We start from the raw sequence: 18449 nt of genomic DNA on the forward strand, positions 1-18449 counted from the left end.
AATCCCCACTTTTAACCACCCCACATATGTTTTATCTTTTAAACACTCGGGGGTGGGGAGAGAACCTTCATTACCTCTCTGTTCGAGAATATGTCTCAACTCAAATTCAAGTGTTCACGTGTGAGTATTTACATAATCAAATCATTTCTAATAATCTATGGGATAAATGTTAACTAGATATGACTGTTAAAGCTGATAAAATGAAAGGGTTTAAACAGGTAGAAGCAATGTGGTTACAAATTAGGCCCCAGCGTTAACTTACTAATTACTACAGCGCTAGTGAAGGCAGGGAAGTACATTCTTCTCTATACTGTACAATCAACTCTAATAGTACAGCAGCTGCTTCATTGGGCTTCAGAGAACCAGAAGTGTCAGTTACTAGCTAAAGCTCTGATGTTAGAGAGCTTGCAGGAATTTGTTGGAAGTAATTAAAATGCGGGGGGGGGGGGGCCTTCCTGTTCCACTATTTTATTTTATTTTTTAAGGAGGAAATTGGGGAAAATTCTGTTCCCTTCAGAAGTGCATGCCCAGCTTCTGAAACATGAACACCTATGAGCTACTTACAAATAAAACATCAGCAACACTGAGCAATGTTTCCTGCTACTTTTATTTTCCAAAGTATTTATCCCGCAGCTGATTTCAAAACAAGCAAAAAACCCCAGTCTTGAAGCGCATGTTGCCTTTGAAAAAATTGTTTGTCCAAAAATTGGAAACAAACCTTTAAAAGAATACGTGCATTTCACCAGGTGTGCGTTTAATTTTGGAGGCGAGAATGTGACTCCTGTAGCATGTCACAGAGTTCTGAGTAATAGGCGTTAGTGAACGACGTGACAGCAATCCGAGGGGGTAGGTTGTACAGCAAAATGACAGCTGCGTTTGGTTACAGGAGAGAGGGATGGAGAGAGAAAGCAAGGAGGTCCCTGTTTAAAAATCTCAGACCAGGGTGAGGTGAAGAAGGCGACTGCCATAAGATGTTAAGAAAAGGGGTTTGGCATAATTACCGCCCTGAAACTTGCTAGTCCTGTTGCCGTCATTGCCAGAGAAGGCTCCGGAGTGTCCTCCTGCAGCAGCCATCCGGAAGGCTCGATAAGCGCCTGTTGCAACTGTTTCCCCATAGGGGCCTCCAAAGCCATAGACTCCTGTGAGACCCAGAGGGAAAGAGACAGGGGGAAACCGTGAGGGGGAAGGGGGACATACAGGAGTTCCCCCGAAAAATAAGCTATTGACCTCTGCTGGTGTGACCACAGTTTCCCTCCAAAAGCACAGGGCTGCACATTGAGAATATGCTGATTTAGCACCCAAGAGCAAACATGGAAGTCCCATCGCCCAACCAGAAATTGGTGAACATAGAGAGTTTGTCAACAATTTTTTAATTTACAGTTGACCGCCTGTTGTACAGGAATTCTTCAACAGGCAGAAGATATGGACCCTATCCACCATTTTGGACCGTTGGCTTATATGTCACTTTAAGTATGTCATTTTATAAGGAGGTCATGGCAGTTAAACATAAACCTTAAGACACTAATGTGATCATGCAACAGACTGTACTGCAATATATTCTACTGTATTTATACTGCCTCCACATCGTGTCAGACGATGACCAGACGATATTTCCCAGTTGTCAGACATACAGAAGCATGAACTTTACATCAAGTATGACGATGCAAGGGGAGGGGTCTCCAACCATTCTGGGTTATATGTGAATTGTTGAGGCGTACACCCTCACTCGGGTTGCCTTCCCCCCCACCCATGGGTAACACACCCTCCTCATAACCGCTTCCAAACAGACAGACCAAAAGTGATGCCTCCTTCTGAATTTCCTTTATTTTATCTGGGGGCCACAAGAAACCACCACTGCATTAAAGCTTGCAATGGTAGACCATAAGACTCATTGGTATCCTGTAAAACTCAAGGATCTGGTGGTCCACAAGTTTACAGGGAGCACCAGCTGACAAACCCCCCCCCCCCAGGTTTTCAGTTACTTAACACACAATGACAAATGCCATGATTGTTATAGATGGTAAACATGTTTATGTGCTAAACCATATAAATAAGGAAACATATCCCACAGTACTGCACTATACAAATAGTATTATAGTGATTATTATTTATTAAATATGTTAGTTGCTTTACCTTGTCCAAGGCCACCCAAAGAGACTTAGAACAAACCAAACAAACCTGCCACCCAACACAGATACATCAAAACTTAGGGGGAAAGAGAAATACATTTAAAACACCCCCCCCCACACTTCTAAAAGGCCACAGATAGTTAATGGCCAAAGGTCTGGTTATAGAGGAAGTTTTTGCCTGATGCCTAAAGATATAGAACGATGGCTCCAGGCAAGCCTGCCTAATTATACTAATAACACTGTCAAAATTTATTTTGGATGAAATGCTACATGTTAACAGTGACACATGCTTACCAGGAAAGCCTCTGCCTCTGCCCTGAGGTGGTGGAAGTGGCCCAAAGTGCCGAGGGTATACAGAACCTGGATAAAAAGGCATGGCAGGCGGTGGAGGAAAAGGGAGTGGATGGTTCTGCCGGGAGAAATTTAAGCCTTCGAGGATGCTCTGGCGCATCTTTTCAACCTTGGCAGCTTGTTCAGTCTACAATAAAAAAACACACAGCACAAACACATTTGAACGACAAATGGGAGGTGCCTCTTGGTCCAAACCCTGTTCTGGTCAACGTCTTCCTTCCTACAGTTCACAGGAAGAAGATCGAGCCCAGCCCCATGTCAGCATCTCTGAGTGGTGACAGAAGGAGTATCTTGAGAAACCAACATATTTCTTACATGTTTATTCTAGAAAGCTAAATATTCTGACTGACCCCTTCTAAATTCAAATATGCTATTCTACAAAATCATTTATCAATCAAGAATCAGCATCAGGTCTTAAACTCATAAACATAGTATTCTGTATTCAAACAGGACCAGGATCTTTAGTGGGACAGGGTCAATTCAATTTGTCAAGCTCTTTTTATTTACGCACATGAACATATGTTAGATAAAGTATGACTCACCAACCTTTTGACTTAATAGCCCTCCAAATTAAGTCAATCTAATTACCAAATATGATTTATTTAAAGTAAGCATTCTATTTTATTTTTTACCAAAGGGATTTGCAACTGACTAACTTGACTCAAAACTAGTGAAATTTCCATAGGCATAAAAGACCCCTGAGGAGCGAACATACCTGACCATCACAGAGGTCAATGAGAGGAACTTTCTCCCGGGTTCCTTTGATGAGCTTGGTCTGGAACAGCTTCCCATCAAAGTACATCCATGGACAACAATGCTCCCAAGGAATCGGTTGCCCGCAAGCATCATTTGCAAACAATGCCATGTCAACACCGCTCATAAACAATGCTGACAGCTGAATTCCTCGAGGATCTAAATTTTCAATCTTGGAAGACAGAAAATGAAACCGCAGTTGACTACCAGCCGTACAAAGTTATTGGCTTCAAGCACACTTATTAAGAGCTTATTACTGGAAGAGTACAGGTAAAGCCACATGATCTTGCACCTGCTAGTTAAGTTAAACTTACTTAAAGCCCATTAAAATAGTCTGCCTGTGTGTAGTTAAACATTTCTCTGTATCTGAAAAATGTGCCCACTGCAGACTATTTAATACAAATACAAGTAAATTGCAGATAACTGTTTTTTCAGGACTTGACCACTGTGGAAAAACTAGTACAAGAAAGCAGGCTATTTAGAAAACTCTACTTTTTCCCCTTCTCCTTCCCTCCTAGGTTGTTTGTGGGAAGAGATAAGGCTTGCAGGCCCCTCCTTCACAATAGGGGTAATGAATGGCCAAACCTAGAGATTCCACAGTTAATTTAGGAATGCAATCTATTTGGAAATGCTTAAAAAAAGCCGTATCAAAACAAAGGACTTAGGTTTGCCATGGGCACTGGATTCTGAACAGTCCCGGGATCAGTTTGGCTGTTCCACTTCTCCCTGTGGCAAGACAAGCTAGAAAAGGACCACCCTCACTGTATGGCAGCATGGGGCTGGGAGAGAAAAAGAATGTCGAAACAAGTTATGAGTAAGAAAATATTTAAAACAAAGCAACCCCATGAGAAATGAATGTATTGATTAGCAGAAAGTACTATGGAAATTAGAGATGCAGATCTTTATTAATCCAGTTAGTAGAATAGCAAACAACCGCAGTAAAAGTTTAGGCATATCACTTCTTACCAGTATATTTAGCTTAAAAAAAGAAAAAGAGGTCCTGCAACAAAATGTAACACTTTTGTCCAGGGTTCTGGCCACTCTATTCCATTTCCCTTCTCCCTGGTTTCCCACCCTCTTCCCTGAGTTCAGCATTTTGTGTGCACTGAGCATGCACGGTCCGCAATAGGCTGTTTCTTCTTTTGTTTTCTTTGTTTTTTGGATAGTGAGATGGGCTAGAGAGCCATGGTGGGAGGTATACCTCTCTAAGGAAGTATAAGTTGCTAGCAAGAAAGCAGTGGGCAGTGATGGGGGACGGACTGGGGACCAGGAAAGTAGAGAAGGTGAGGAAAGGGAAGCAATAGACAAGGCAAACAAAAACAATGACTCCTTTGAGATGGGACAGAACTTTGACTAGTATACGTAATTAGCAGAAGTCCAAACCCCTCTGTTTCAAGGTTAGGCACTAAAACCCTAGGGTTACCCAGTAGGGTCGGCTAATTAAAGTGACTATAATTAAAGTGACTATTTCCTGAACAGAAGATGCACAATTAGTTCCATGAAATAATTAAAGATATATTGGTTTATAGCTGACACACAGGGGTTCCACGGGAAAAAGAGAGAATCAAGGAAAGTGATATATTCTTGGGAAACCCTTTATTACAAGTTTGAAAGCTACAGATGCAAAGGAAATAAAATACCAAGTAAAGAAGTGAATAGATGATATCACAATTACGATGAACAAGTTAGAGTTCACTTGGAGTTGAAACCAGAACCCCTTCTCTCACTCACACTCTCTCACAGACACACACTTACACTTGCATAACACACGCATATGGATTAAGTTAAGAGTACTGACAAAGAAATGGGATTGCTTGTATTAAGTATGGATTAAAAGCCCCACAGAAGCAAAGTTCTAAAGTCACCTTTAGTTCCTGTAGTTGGTCAGGTTCATATAGTTTTGGAGATAAAGCTTGAGCCAGGAAGGCATCAAGTTCCTGGCGACGAAGTATCCGAACCCCAGGCCATTGCACCATATATCTACAGAGACAGACAGCACTGAATCAACATTGCTTGGAAAGCTGTGGTACCATTGCTTATAATTTCTGCATATAGGAATTGAAAGTCCCACAACCACATGGAAATTATGTAATGACATAACAATACTTGGCACAAACCTGCAAAAAGTTAGCACTTAAAAGTCCCATTGTTTTTTTAATTGGGAGACATTTACATTCCATTCTTAATTCTGCTATTGAAATCAATGAAATTAAGAAGTGCTTTACAGTAGGCTTCTTAAGCTAGCGTTGTGGCAACAATAAAAACCCTGGTGTATATTAGATCAGTATATTTAATATGAAAAATTCAAGCACACTAAGCTTGGAAGAGCATGTAAAACTACGTCATCATAGAGATATTATTAATGCTAGATTAAATTAGTTAAGCCATATGGTTTGCATTCACTTGCCAAAGTTAAGGGCAAGACACCTGGACTTGAATCCTAAGATTTTCTCGCACTCATGCAACAGGGATGGTCACCACTGATGCTGCCTCTACCTACGGATCTCCAGCCCCATATCCCAAGCCACTCCAGACTACCTAGCCCTCAGGAACAAATTTTGAGGTGGTACAGTGGGCTGAAATGGGAGAGCGGAGCCATGAAAAACCTGTTCCAGCAATGAGACTGGAATTGCTCATGGGAGGAAACCTCTGTCTGTGAATGGATTAGAGCAGGGGTAGGCAACCTAAGGCCCGGGGGCCAGATGTGGCCCAATCGCCTTCTCAATCCAGCCGGTCCGGGAATCAGTGTGTTTTTACATGAGTAGAATGTGTCCTTTTATTTAAAATGCATCTCTGGGTTATTTGTGCTGCACAGGAATTCATTCATTTTTATTTTTCAAAATATAGTCTGGCCCCCCACAAGGTCTGAGGGATGGTGGACCGGCCCCCTGCTGAAAAAGGTTGCTGACCCTTGGATAAGAGCAGGTGGCTATCTTGTGGCTCTAGATGAGTGTTTATTCTACACAAAAATCCAGTCAATGTACTCACCGTAATACACAACAGAGCACCATAAGGTGAGTGGGCACATTAGATGGGTTGAGCATTGCTGGTGTGTCTGACCTCATACAGGCCAAGAAAGCCCTCATGCGTCGATTCTTGTCCTCTACCGCCTTCCCCAGCCACAGTTTCTTCAAATTGGGACAGGTCCATTCCCTAAATGCAAGAGCTTCTACCAACTCAGGAGTCTGGGGGGACTTTCCTTTGTAAGCAGCCCATTCCTTAATTATCACCGGTGAGACTACAGAATGAAAAAAAGGAAACCAAATACTTTCAACTTCTGTACACATTTATCAAGGCTGAAATCCAGCCAGCATATTTAAGCTACTCATATACAGTTTAATTTGCGTGGACAACACTTGATAATTTTTATATCTCCCGGATTTCTATGAAATGCATTAACACCTAAGTTGAAATTGCAGGTTGGTGGCTGGCTATGCCATTGGACGAGTCAAATGTATTGAAAGACAAGACTTGGCTCTTTCCAGCTCTGATTCTACCTGATCTTGGAAGTTATTGTATGTTGGCCTGAATTCTAACTTTCCATTTGTGAACAGAATACAGCTTTCCTGTCCATTTCCTCTAAATCTGCTTCTGGAAGAAAGGGGATACTAGAAAAAAGTATGGGATATGGTACAGGGGGCAACAGGTAGAGGGGAGTTGGTGCGAACTGTTATCACCCCTTGTTTGAACAGAAAACTAACCTACAGCATCCAAGTCAGCTCAGACAACCCCCTCATTTACACGGGGGTTACGTTTCGAGACATCGCGTGTGTTAGTGAAATTGCGTATATTTGAAACCCCATTGAAAAAACCTGCAAATACCCTGTTCTGCCCCTTTTTGTGACTTTTCGGGTCACTTCCGGGTTTGGTGCAATGTGTGTATGCACAGCTGTGCACATACTGAACGTATGTAAATGGGGATGGGTGGGTTTGCTTGTATGTATTTTCTTAATGGAGATTTGCAAAGGCCAAAAACTAAGGTGAAGCTTGGTTAAACAATATTGGTGCATGGTCATTTCTGCATTCCGTAAGATTCTGCTTCTCCCTTCAGGCTTGATGCTTTTGCAGGACTTGTAGAGTATGCCAAGCACTACTGCCATCTTGTTACACTCTTTAAAACTGCAAACCAATATTGAGATTGAAATGCAGAAGACAGAAATCTTACCTCTGCCTTCTGGGGAATATCAGAAAAGCTGTTTTCTGAAAGCCAGACTAAGGCCAGAACTACACATTCTGTAGCCTACTCACACTTGGAAACCCAGGCCACTGTTTGCCCTCTGCAAAGCAGCATTGGAGGGACCACGTGCAGATGAGGAGTGGGGGGCAAGAGATGGGGTGCTTACCCCTTCTGCCCGCTTGTCCCCTGCCAGGTTTCCAGAACAGTGTTTTCATCTCAAATGGTATGGTTCCTTCCCACTCAGCACAGGCAATGGCAAAAGATCCCATGCCACTCTGGTGTGAATTTGGTCTGAGTTGTATCAGAAGAATTAATTTCAGAGGACCTTGTGCAGGACATGTTTCCAGTGAATTGTGTCCAATAGGTGGACATTTATGCACGGTACATATTCAAGCTCTTCTTGTCCAGCTATGCTGAATACAAGATACTAAACGTTAACAGAAATACTGGGTTCAGAAAAGATTTCATTTCACAAGTTAGACGGTTCTGTAGTTCCTATTTTGTTTTATTTAACAAAAGGTATATACTGCTTTATTGTACGAAAACCTCTAAGCGATTTACAAAAATATAAAATAAAATATTCTCTATAAAAAGTTAAAAACAAATGTTTTAAAACATTCAAAAGGTGATTAAAATCAGTAATGGCTAAAAAAACCCAGAGCACATGTAACTTCTACATGTCTGGATAGGGTTGCCTAAACAAAAATATTTTAAGCAGGCACCAAAAAGAATAATCCAAAGATGCCTACAGACAGGATTATTGAGACTTAACTCATTATATTTCTAGTAGTTTTATAGATTTTGACATATCTGCAAGAAAAAACCCATGTTTGGTGCTGTCCTGTCAAGGTTATTGCTTAACTGTTTGTGTCAACATTCAGGATAGAGGCCTATTTTACACAAAATACAACCTAACAATGCACTTAGTTCAATCCTCCAACACACTCACTTTTTAAAGTAACCCAGAAGTCACTTCAAAATTGAATTCATAATGTGCTATGATTATATATACATTTTCCTCCAACAAGGTCGGGGAAGAATGAAATATTGTATTTCAGCTACAGATAATGTTGTCTTTTGCTGCTACTGTTTTACAACTGCATTAGTAAGTTTTAAGATTTGTGTTTGTAGCAAAATTCAAAGAACTGCTGTTTAGACTGTAGTAGAAAAGTGGTATATAAAGCTTTATAAGGAAATGCTGACTCTGTTCAAACATTATACCAAGCTTAACTAATTTTGGATGTTATCTGAATTAACAAACCCATTTTTTAATCAGTCAGAAATCCATTAATCAGAAACTACAGCTATACTGACAATGACAGTGATGTCTGAACTGATAAACCATAGCTGTGGCCATTGTTTCTCCTCCAGAATCTTTTAATTGCATTCTATTGGTTGTATCCAACACTATGGGAATGGATTTCTGCTTGCACAACAGGACTTCTTCCTCTTCAGTCCCCATGACTCCTCCAACCCGAATCTACTCCTGAGGCTCTGGAGCAGATTTTGAGGGTGCACAGCAGGTGACAAGGGTGAGGAGGAAGGGGGGAAGTTCCATTGTGCAAGTGGACGTCTGTTGCCCACGTGGAATATGTAAACTGCTTTGAGGTTATAGATGATGAAGCGGTATATAAATCCTGTTTAAATAAAATAAATAGATAACATAGGAGGGCTGAACAGATGAAAAATGAAAGCAGTCCAGTAGCTCTAAAACATAGATGCCTATACGTTTGGCTCAAATGACACTCTAAAACATGGCTGGTGCAAACTATAGTTTGGTATGATGTCTGAGCTCAGCCAGCAATAATAGTAGAAGGCAGATACATACATTCTGGAGGAAGTCTGTTCTTTCTAAAGGCAAGCCTCTCAGTTTTTTTCCTGCTTTCTGCCAAACTGAACAGGACACCGTAAACATACTGACGAACTGGCCTATAAAGAAGAGCAGCAGGAGGCAGGTCTTTGTTTGCTTCATCTTCAATAGAAACTGCAATTTTAATTTCACCCTGTACATGAACAAAATGATTAGTAGCATACAAACTCTTGCAGATTCCAGCATTAGTAGTAGTAGTATAGCTCTCAGCACCTATTAGCTATGATAAAATGCACAATATAAAGAAACCACTCTGCGTTAAAGTCTTGAATACGTTTTTCGTAATAAAAATAATTCAAGACCTAAAATCTCATTAGTTGATTAACTGATTCGTTTTTTATCCAGTGTTCAGCCTGAGGACAGTTGCCTGGAGGACTTCTTGATGCTGGTGCAAGCCAGTCACCACAGAAGCACACTGAGATCAAGGTCCTAAAAATTGTGGACATCAGGACCCACAGATGAATAACTTGTAAATTGTGAAGAAAAGAATGGTCCTGTTTTTCTCAACAGCATTAGGGGAAACAGGGTCTCTTCCACTTCTGTGGAAGTACCCTGTTTATGTCATTTGGGTCAAGCCCAGCAGGCTCTGTTGCCAGACATAAATAGGTTGATGGGGCAAGAAGTCAGAAATGCTATTAAATTATTTTAACATATACAGGCTACAGAATCTTGGGAGTGCAACAGCAGAAGGCATTCCAGTGCATACAAGAATCTTCACATCTCCCCTGGTATGGCATGGCATTTCAAAGGGAGAAGGGGGAGTTCTAAACATTTTTAGAAACCCCAGGAAAGGAAAGCTTTAGAAGCACCAGGGCTTCAGCTATGTTTGCACTAATTAATTAAAAGCAAGGGACAACAGCAAGCATTCACCAATCCTTTTAGGATTATGGTGCTACTTAAAACTCCGAAAACCTTACCTTGGTTAGAACATGAAAGATGTAGGGATACATTAACCCCTTTTTGTGTCTGTGCTCTGCCACTCTTAATACTTCTGGTGCTACAGGTGGTAATGGAGGAGTGGTAATATCCATATGGTTCCTGGTGGGCATTGACAACAGACATGGGATTTGTGCACTATTGACTTGGTTCCCTTTAACTTCAGCTGCCTGGTTTCCTGAAGAAACAGTAGAGGAACCTTCTGCCTGTAATATACATAAAAAGTAATCTATAACAGGAACATCTTCCTTTAGCTTTAAACGTGGAAGCTTTGCAACTAAATATCAAGCATCTCTAAGATATTTTTTGAAAGTAAAATTTGAATATACTTGCAAATGAAGTTAAAAGTCATATGCATGCATGCACAGAGCTCATTGCCCTTCAGGTGTCAAGAGCTTTTCAAATTTCACCTTACAAAAGCAGTTTTATTATTTTTAGAAAAATCACAGGATTCAGCTGTGCATATAAAGTCTAATCAACACAGACTATAGTGCTAAGAAGGACTGTACCTTTGTTTGGTCTCCTGGATCCCCACGTCCTTGATTTTCTGACTGGGTTCCTGTTTTCTCCCAGCGCAATTTGTTCCCACCAACATGACTGGAGAGGAAAGAATGCCACACTATTTTTATTTTCAGAATTATAATTCAAAGGTACTGTTAAATAGTATCAAGATAAACACAACCCTTTGTATTTGCAGAGTTTGTTTCCAGGCTCAATTCAAAGTGTTTTTGACCCTTAGCACACCTTCATGGTTTGAGTCGAGGGCACCAGTGATATCATGTATCTCCACATGAAACTGCCCATGTGCTAAGGTTTTCAGCAAAGGTCCTTTTCTAGGTTCGCTTCCACCTGGAAGAGAGCCTGTGGTGCCAAAATACTTTCTCCAGGACGTCTCATCTGGTGCTTAACACTAATGTCAAGTGCTACACAAAGAGCTTTTCTGTTTCCCCAGGCATTTTAATTTGGCTTAAGTGCAGCTGTTCTTTTAAAACTGCTGCTTTTAGTGTACTTGTTGTATGTTTTAATTATATCATATTATTTCATCTTGGATTTTTGTAAGTATCCGTGGGAATTTATTAAAAGGATGGAACAAAAATAAGATTGTTGCATAAGTTCGTTGTTAGGGGTGATACTTGCACCCTAAGTTGTGTAAAGTTGACAGGTGAACAGCCACTTACCTGATGGCCTATGGCAAGTAAGAGTAGTCTCCAGGTGATCAGGCAATGAAGTTTTATATATAGTGGTACCTCTGGATGTGAACGGGATCCGTTTCGGAGCCCCGTTCGTATCCTGAGTAGAACGTAACACGCGACTGCGTGTCTGTGGGTCGCGTCTTGCTGCTTCCGTGCATGACATCATTTTGAGCGTCTGCGCATGCGCAAGCAGAGAAACCTGGAAGTAACGCGTTTCGTTACTTCTGGGTCGCCGCAGAGCGTAACCTGAAAACGCTCAACCTGAAGCATATTTAACCCAAGGTATGACTGTATATTCAAAAGAGCTCCCCCCCCCCCCTTAGGTGAAAAATGGCTAACATAGGCACATGCACATACCAGTAAAAATTGGGCTACTAACCTTCTAACTGATATAAACTAATTTCTGAAATAAGTCTTCACTCTCTTTAGCCAACCAGGGGAAATTGGGAAGCCAAATACTGTTGCCTCTGCTCTCTACCTATTTCACAAATCAATCATTTTAAAGGATCCAACACTTAACATTGTCTGGTATAAGCTTATACACTTCCTACCCTGCACATCATACACACAACTAATAAACATTGTTATAGCAAAAATTTAATAACCTCTACATCTTGGCTGATACAAGATTAGTTTACTTTTTAAATTTTCCTCATTTATCTGAAAACATTTCTGTGCCACCAGCATTAACAAAACAAAGACAAAATACATTACAATTAAGTAGATCACATCAACTGAATATAGAAACAACAGCAGGTGCAGGAACATTTCTCTGCGACAGTAAATTCAAAGACGCTACTAGCAACTTTCTTGCTAGAAACACATGATGTACTTACTTCACAGCGCTGCCACTGCCTTCATCATTGTCTGAAGATGATGATGTAGAAGAGGCAGGAAAGTATGTTGAATCCACATGATTGGGGCTCCCACTCTGAGCTGGGTTTATTGGAGAGGATCGTTCATATAGTGGTGTATGTTTTCCTTCATGAGGAATGTTGCTGTAGTTGTTCTGCTCAGAAATATTTTTCCCACCTGCATCCAAGGTGATGGCTGGTTCCGAGAGGCTATAGGGATATGGACCCTGACCTTGGGTATTACCTTGACTAGACATATGCTGGGCCTAAAGAGGGGGGGGGGAAGTATATTATAAATTATAGCTGCTTCTTCATAAATCAGAGCAAACTGCTCATACTCTATATATGTGCGACACACATTTCTCAAAAACAATTGAAGGGTGCTGGTGGGGAGAAAGAGGAAAAAGCAGAGTATACTTGCCACATGTTTTGCTTGGAGAGGGGTCTGTGGAATGTTAAGCATCTGAGCAGAGACATACGGTGGCACTATACCCGGCATTCCAAATTGATTTGGTCTGGCTAGTACAGGAAAAATCAAAACAAATTCAGTCTCATGCACAGCCTGGCCAGAGTTGCATTTTAGGTGAATCCTCAATAGGAAAAAGTAATCATGTAAGAACAAATGCCTGATATTAGGCTTTTGTTCTTTAAAGCTTTGACCTCATTTCCTATAGTACAGGTTACTTCAACACACACTGACTGTCAGTTTTGTTTCATTTTCTGCCTCTCTCAGGAGACACATTCACTTCCTCCTAGTCTGATCATTTATTTTTTCTTTCCACTATCTGTTCCTGTTCTGTTTATGTTACAGTCACTCCCACCATTTTAGTATCCATTGTTTACTTTCTATATCCCCACAGAACAGGAAGTGTAGCAATTTTAATTCTGCATCCAGTTCTGAAGTGGTTTGTTTTTAATATCCTCAGTTCATGCGCAACACGCAAGAACAGAAGAACAAATATGAAGTCTTTGAAGTCTTTTCTCACTTTAACCAGGATACTGTCTCAGCAACGAGTTATTAAGAAGTCTTTTTGATTGGTAACACATTTCTCTCTGTCGGTCAGAATTCAAGACTTGAAGAGAGTCAGGCACATGAAGATGGATACATCATGTAAGAGAAAACCAAGTTCAAACAACACTTTACAGCCATTAATATATCTGCTTTCAATTAGTCTAATGAAGACTTGTTATGTAGGATTTCTCCAGAAGAGAGAGAACTGATTTCTATATGTTACCCATCAACCTGGGAGACAGAAAAGTAAAACTAACTCAAATCTGTACCATTTTGACAAGATAGCTTATCTCAGAATAGGTAGGTTATTGTGTGGCTGTCTTGGCGTAAAAAGGCAAGTCTTGCAGAACTTACTATTCTGTGTGATCAAGCCCAAATTACTGTGATTTCCACAGCAAACTGAGGTGAGGTGACATCACTTCAGAACAGACAAAACCCACAGATGGGGAACTGACATTTATCCAGATGGTGTTTTGCCCCAGTTCCAAGCATTTTCTATTTTAAAAACTATTTCGCTAATGCAACAAATGTTACCTTTATTAAAAGTTCTAGTTTTAGATTTCCATATGGTTACATGTGTAGACTAGAACAGTTAGTTATGACAAATGACCACAGTGCTCTTCTACCTCTTTATTTAATAGGGCTGTACACTGTATTCAGACAAATTCCAAAGCATAGAGGAAAGCCTTGGCAGTGGGAAAGCAGGATTTGTACGAGACACCAAGGGTGAAGTGGGGATCCCTGGAAATGCATCACGGTAGCTCATCAAAAAGGGCATTTAAAAAACCCCTACAGGATGTGTGTCTGCTGAATACAAAAATAGTATCTCTAAGCTTATCATGAAACCTGAGTGGAATGACGGGTCAAGCTGGAATCAAAGAAAATGTTTTTACCTAGAAAGCAAGCCCCTTTTAGTTTTTCTTACCCCAAAATCAATGTGGAAAGATATCCAGCACAAAAGCCCGTGGATTTATTTTTCTGAAATTTGGCATGCTCTTTTACTCAGGAGGGGCTAGTGTACCTGCAAATTTCATTCACTTCCACCAAAAAGGAAAAAAGTTTATATAGCCTTTCTCCCCCCCCCCCCCCCTTTCCAATAGCTATCTGGGTGGTGAGCAGATTGAATGAACCCAAAGCTGAACTGTGCACCCTATAAAGCATCTTGGACAGAAGTGGGGGCTGTTTCCCAAATCAGGGGCCAAACTGAATATTGTAGTTGGTGCACACCACTAACATTTTCAGAAATAGTTAAGACTAGTCTCAGTATTTGTGTATAATAATCTGATGTAAAACTTATCCAGGATAAAGTTAGTGTAAGCTCTTTAGATCTTGTTTCTGAAGCAAAATTCACTTTGCTCAAAGGAATTTCTGTACAAAGAGACACACTGTCACATATGCGCACACTCTCTTACACACAAGAACATTTCAAAATAGGATGCTATCCTGGAGGAGAAAAGCAAGCAATAACCTCACCCAGGAATCCCCCTTTTCACCGGCTGCCTTTCTAAATCTGCATCAAGTATTGCCATGTACGTGGCAAAGAAGCTGTCAGAGCAGAGCTTTCCAAACTGTGTATCGTGACACTTTAGTGTGTCGGCTGCTGTGTGTAGGTGTGTCACACAAACGCTCCCTGAACTCCTCCCAGGGTTAGTTTGCTAGTAAAACTGGATTACTGCATCGCAAAATGATCCATGTCTAAAAAGTGTGCCACCAACATGAAAAGTTTGGAAAGCTCTGGGTCAGAGGCATGAAATCACAGAGAAAAGGTCCACAGCAGACAATGACCATGTCTGGGTGCAACACTGACTTGAGCACTCACACTCTGCTCCCCCAGTGGGGGCGCAAACCACAGACTAGCTGGCTTAATGTTATGTCCAAGCCAGAGCTTGTGACTAACCACAGCAGAGAAGCCAACATCTGCTTGTGCACAAGCTAATCTGCCAATAAGTAACATCAGTTTCAACTGACCAGAACTTCTCTGACAGCAGCGAGTGGAACACTTAGAGCAGACACAAGAGTGCCTGCTAGGTACCACAGCTGGGTCAGATTGCCTACTGATCCAGGATATCAAAGTGAAATCTGACTGATTTAATAGGATAAATGTTGTACGATTTCTCTATTGTCTCCCATCTCCTCCCTGGTGTAGGCCATCTCCTACTGTTTAACCAAATTCTCAGTATCATACTCAACTCAAAGTAAGTTTCAACACTTACCTAGGTAATGTGGTGGATGAAATGGCATAGGCTTATTGGTTGCTGAATAATATGCAACTGCTCTCTTAAATCGTTTAACCTTGTCATCCGTTCTAGACTAAAAGACATATTAAAAGCTTTATTAAAATTACACACACACACACACGAACTAGTATTCTCATTTTTCAAACCTTTATGGGCATATAGATTCCAGTAAGATTCAGTACAATAAAATCGCTCAGCAAAATTTACATCTAACTATTAAATTAAGGTTGTATAACATTCACAAATCTTCACTGTATGTTGCAGAAACCTGACTACTATCTCCATCTTATCCCTATCCTGAGTAAACATAACGCTAACTTACATTCATCTGAATGCCACTCCCTGCTAACAAAAAATCAGTGCACAACTGATGCATGTGCAGTGCAAAAGAACATGCACAACTGATTTTATATGACTCTGTCCTCAGGGGCATGGTCTCTCTGCGAGTGTTATTTTGTGGAATCTCCCTACAGTGTTGCCGAAGGTGGCACATTCAGTCTCACTAGCATGTATGCCCTGTGTTGATTCAGGTTGGTCCAATGGGAGATAAGTAGCCACTGGCTCCTCACATCGCACCATCCCTAGACTTGCACAGAAGCTGTTCCTGATTTTACTACTAAGTTCTTGAAATTCGTTGTCTAACAATCTGCGTTTAATTATCTCAAATGCAGGATTTTCTGATAAGCAGTACAGGGAGTCTAGTGAGATTCCTATCTGTTGTTTTTCCCCCTCCATCCCTCTTAACCACCCCGATGATTAGTACTATTCAGCTAGCATGGTCACAACAACACTGTTAGGGTCAGGCCTATAATGCAACCACAACCAAAACTGAAATGTTAGTAGCCACGCTTGTGTTACTAAAAGTCTTTGGTGTTAACATTGCCATAAAGCTGTACCCGGTATTATGGAAATTTACAGAACCCAAAAAAGCAAACCCAAGTTACACATCCTTGGACATGACAATGATAAGAGAGAATAGTGATAGGGAGGCATGTGCACATGAGTACACACACAGTAGAAGTTGACTATTTGTACAATTGTACTTTAAAATGAGTCTACACCTATGATCTTTGTTCCTTCCTTACCTGTGAATGTTGAAAGACATCTTTAGCTATGGCATCCAAATCAGAAGTGTCCTGAATATTGCGGACATAGTCAGCTACAGCTTTGATCACTACATCACAGGGTGGTAAAACTAACTGGTGTGCTCGTACCTAGAAACACAAACACATGTTAAAATGCCACAGCAGCTCCCTAACATAGCTCAGTTTTGTAGCTAGTAAGCAGACCAACTAAAATTCCACTGTAAAATATGTTAACGAGTAATTCTACCAACACAAACAGAATTTAAAAGCTTGTATATCTCAGATAGTGACCAATTTCTGAGGAGACTTTTAATAGAAAGAAGGATCTCAAAAAAATACTCTAAATATGAATTGTTATTACATGTCTGTTCAGCAAATGAGATGCCTACATCTAAATATGCAGCAATTTCTTTAGTAATTAAGTGGCAGCCACTGAAGCATTTCCATAAGGGATGTGTGAGCATAATCAAGTGGAAGCCAGGTTTTCAAGCTAATGGCAACAAGTAGGAAGAAGAAATGTATAATTAAATGGAAACATGGGAAGAGTAATTTGGGAGGAGTTTGCAAAGTGGATAAAGGTAAACGATTTTAAACTGATTTTACAATTCTAATTATGTGGTGTCTTTCCTAAAATAACCTGGTTTAAAATGAAATCTAAATACAAAGCATGTTAAAATCTACTTGTCTCTTTAAAATGAATTGTGGCCTGATAGCAAACACATCTTAAATAGGCTATTTTTCTAATAAAGCAAAAATTACAGGGACAAATGTCTAACTTCCGAAGTTGAGAAAATGGCACAATGAACTATTTAATTATTATTTGTTCTTATGGCCTAACAAGAGTTTAGCAGGCCATCATAGGTGCTGGAAGCTAGGAGATGCTAGTCCACATTTTACCCAGCATTCCAACAGTCCACATGGGTGACCTTGTGCAAATGTTTTGCTACATGAACTTTGCGATGTATTACTTTTCAAATTATGGCACTGTAACCAGCAGAATGGTTTCCATGATCTCATGGAAACATTGGGTTTTTTTGCGTACTACCGACCAGCCTTGCTTCTGGAAAGTTCCAGACACTTACAACTCAGTCCTACGCCTATTTACTAGGAAGTATTGTTGTTCAAAGAAACTTTGTTACAAATAACTGTGCATACAATTTCAGCTGCAGACAAGTGTTCTTCCTTTGCTTCCTTGAGCACATACAAAGAGGGCTAAGCTGCTTTTCTCAAAGCAGTTCCAATTCTGCAATTGATGCAGACTACGTGGTAAAAGATTTTGGATTATTCTGAATTGCAAACGAACGCATTAATTATTGTAGCAATCAGATAGCATGCATGCTTGCCCAGGAAATATATTAATTTCACAACAAGAAATCCGATTTAAATCAATGCACCCTTGGACAAGTGTGTATTAAGGTAAATGTCAAACTATGAACCTCTGACATTTACTAGTTCTTAACATTTTAGGGAGCCAGTGGAATATTTCAGACAATTCTGACATTAGTGGAAATATTTTAAAGCCAACCAAGTGTCTTTGACCAAAGACATTCTTGTTTCAATAATTCATTGATAATGTCCAGAGTAAGTTTTGTGGGAAATTGTTCAAATATTTGCCAGTAATGGGAGAGAAAGGAGGATGAAATTTGGTCACTGTCAGAAAAAAGCACTCAGTTTGCCTTAAGATTCTTTGATTGTTGGCATGCATCTGTCTCGGCGAGACAGTGGAGAAGTACGTTTACTATTTCCTATGGACCTCAAAAGACTTTAAGGATTACCAATAAACATCGGCATTCACTGAACTTCTTATGCTTACTACAACATATACATTAGCTCAAAGTTGGTAAAGTCTCTG

At 40.4% G+C, this 18449-nt stretch overlaps 1 protein-coding gene across 1 annotated transcript in view; it reads right to left on the bottom strand.

Annotated features, from left to right (window-relative positions):
- The window catches only part of FAM120A (family with sequence similarity 120 member A), a 50761-nt gene that overhangs the window by 6194 nt on the left and 26118 nt on the right, over positions 1 to 18449 (bottom strand). The window contains exons 4-15 of the mRNA XM_080996725.1: positions 16598 to 16726; positions 15489 to 15585; positions 12685 to 12782; positions 12246 to 12529; positions 10726 to 10813; positions 10198 to 10422; positions 9239 to 9413; positions 6222 to 6471; positions 5099 to 5213; positions 3196 to 3405; positions 2424 to 2607; positions 1002 to 1139 (exon numbers count right to left, since the gene is read on the bottom strand). Coding sequence (XP_080852851.1) covers positions 1002 to 1139; positions 2424 to 2607; positions 3196 to 3405; positions 5099 to 5213; positions 6222 to 6471; positions 9239 to 9413; positions 10198 to 10422; positions 10726 to 10813; positions 12246 to 12529; positions 12685 to 12782; positions 15489 to 15585; positions 16598 to 16726 — 1993 coding nt within the window. The remainder of the gene's footprint in view (positions 1 to 1001; positions 1140 to 2423; positions 2608 to 3195; positions 3406 to 5098; positions 5214 to 6221; positions 6472 to 9238; positions 9414 to 10197; positions 10423 to 10725; positions 10814 to 12245; positions 12530 to 12684; positions 12783 to 15488; positions 15586 to 16597; positions 16727 to 18449) is intronic.

The sequence above is a fragment of the Podarcis pityusensis genome, assembly GCF_964106645.2.
Source record: "Podarcis pityusensis genome assembly, chromosome: 2".
In the NCBI taxonomy this organism is placed as follows: Eukaryota; Metazoa; Chordata; class Lepidosauria; order Squamata; family Lacertidae; genus Podarcis; species Podarcis pityusensis.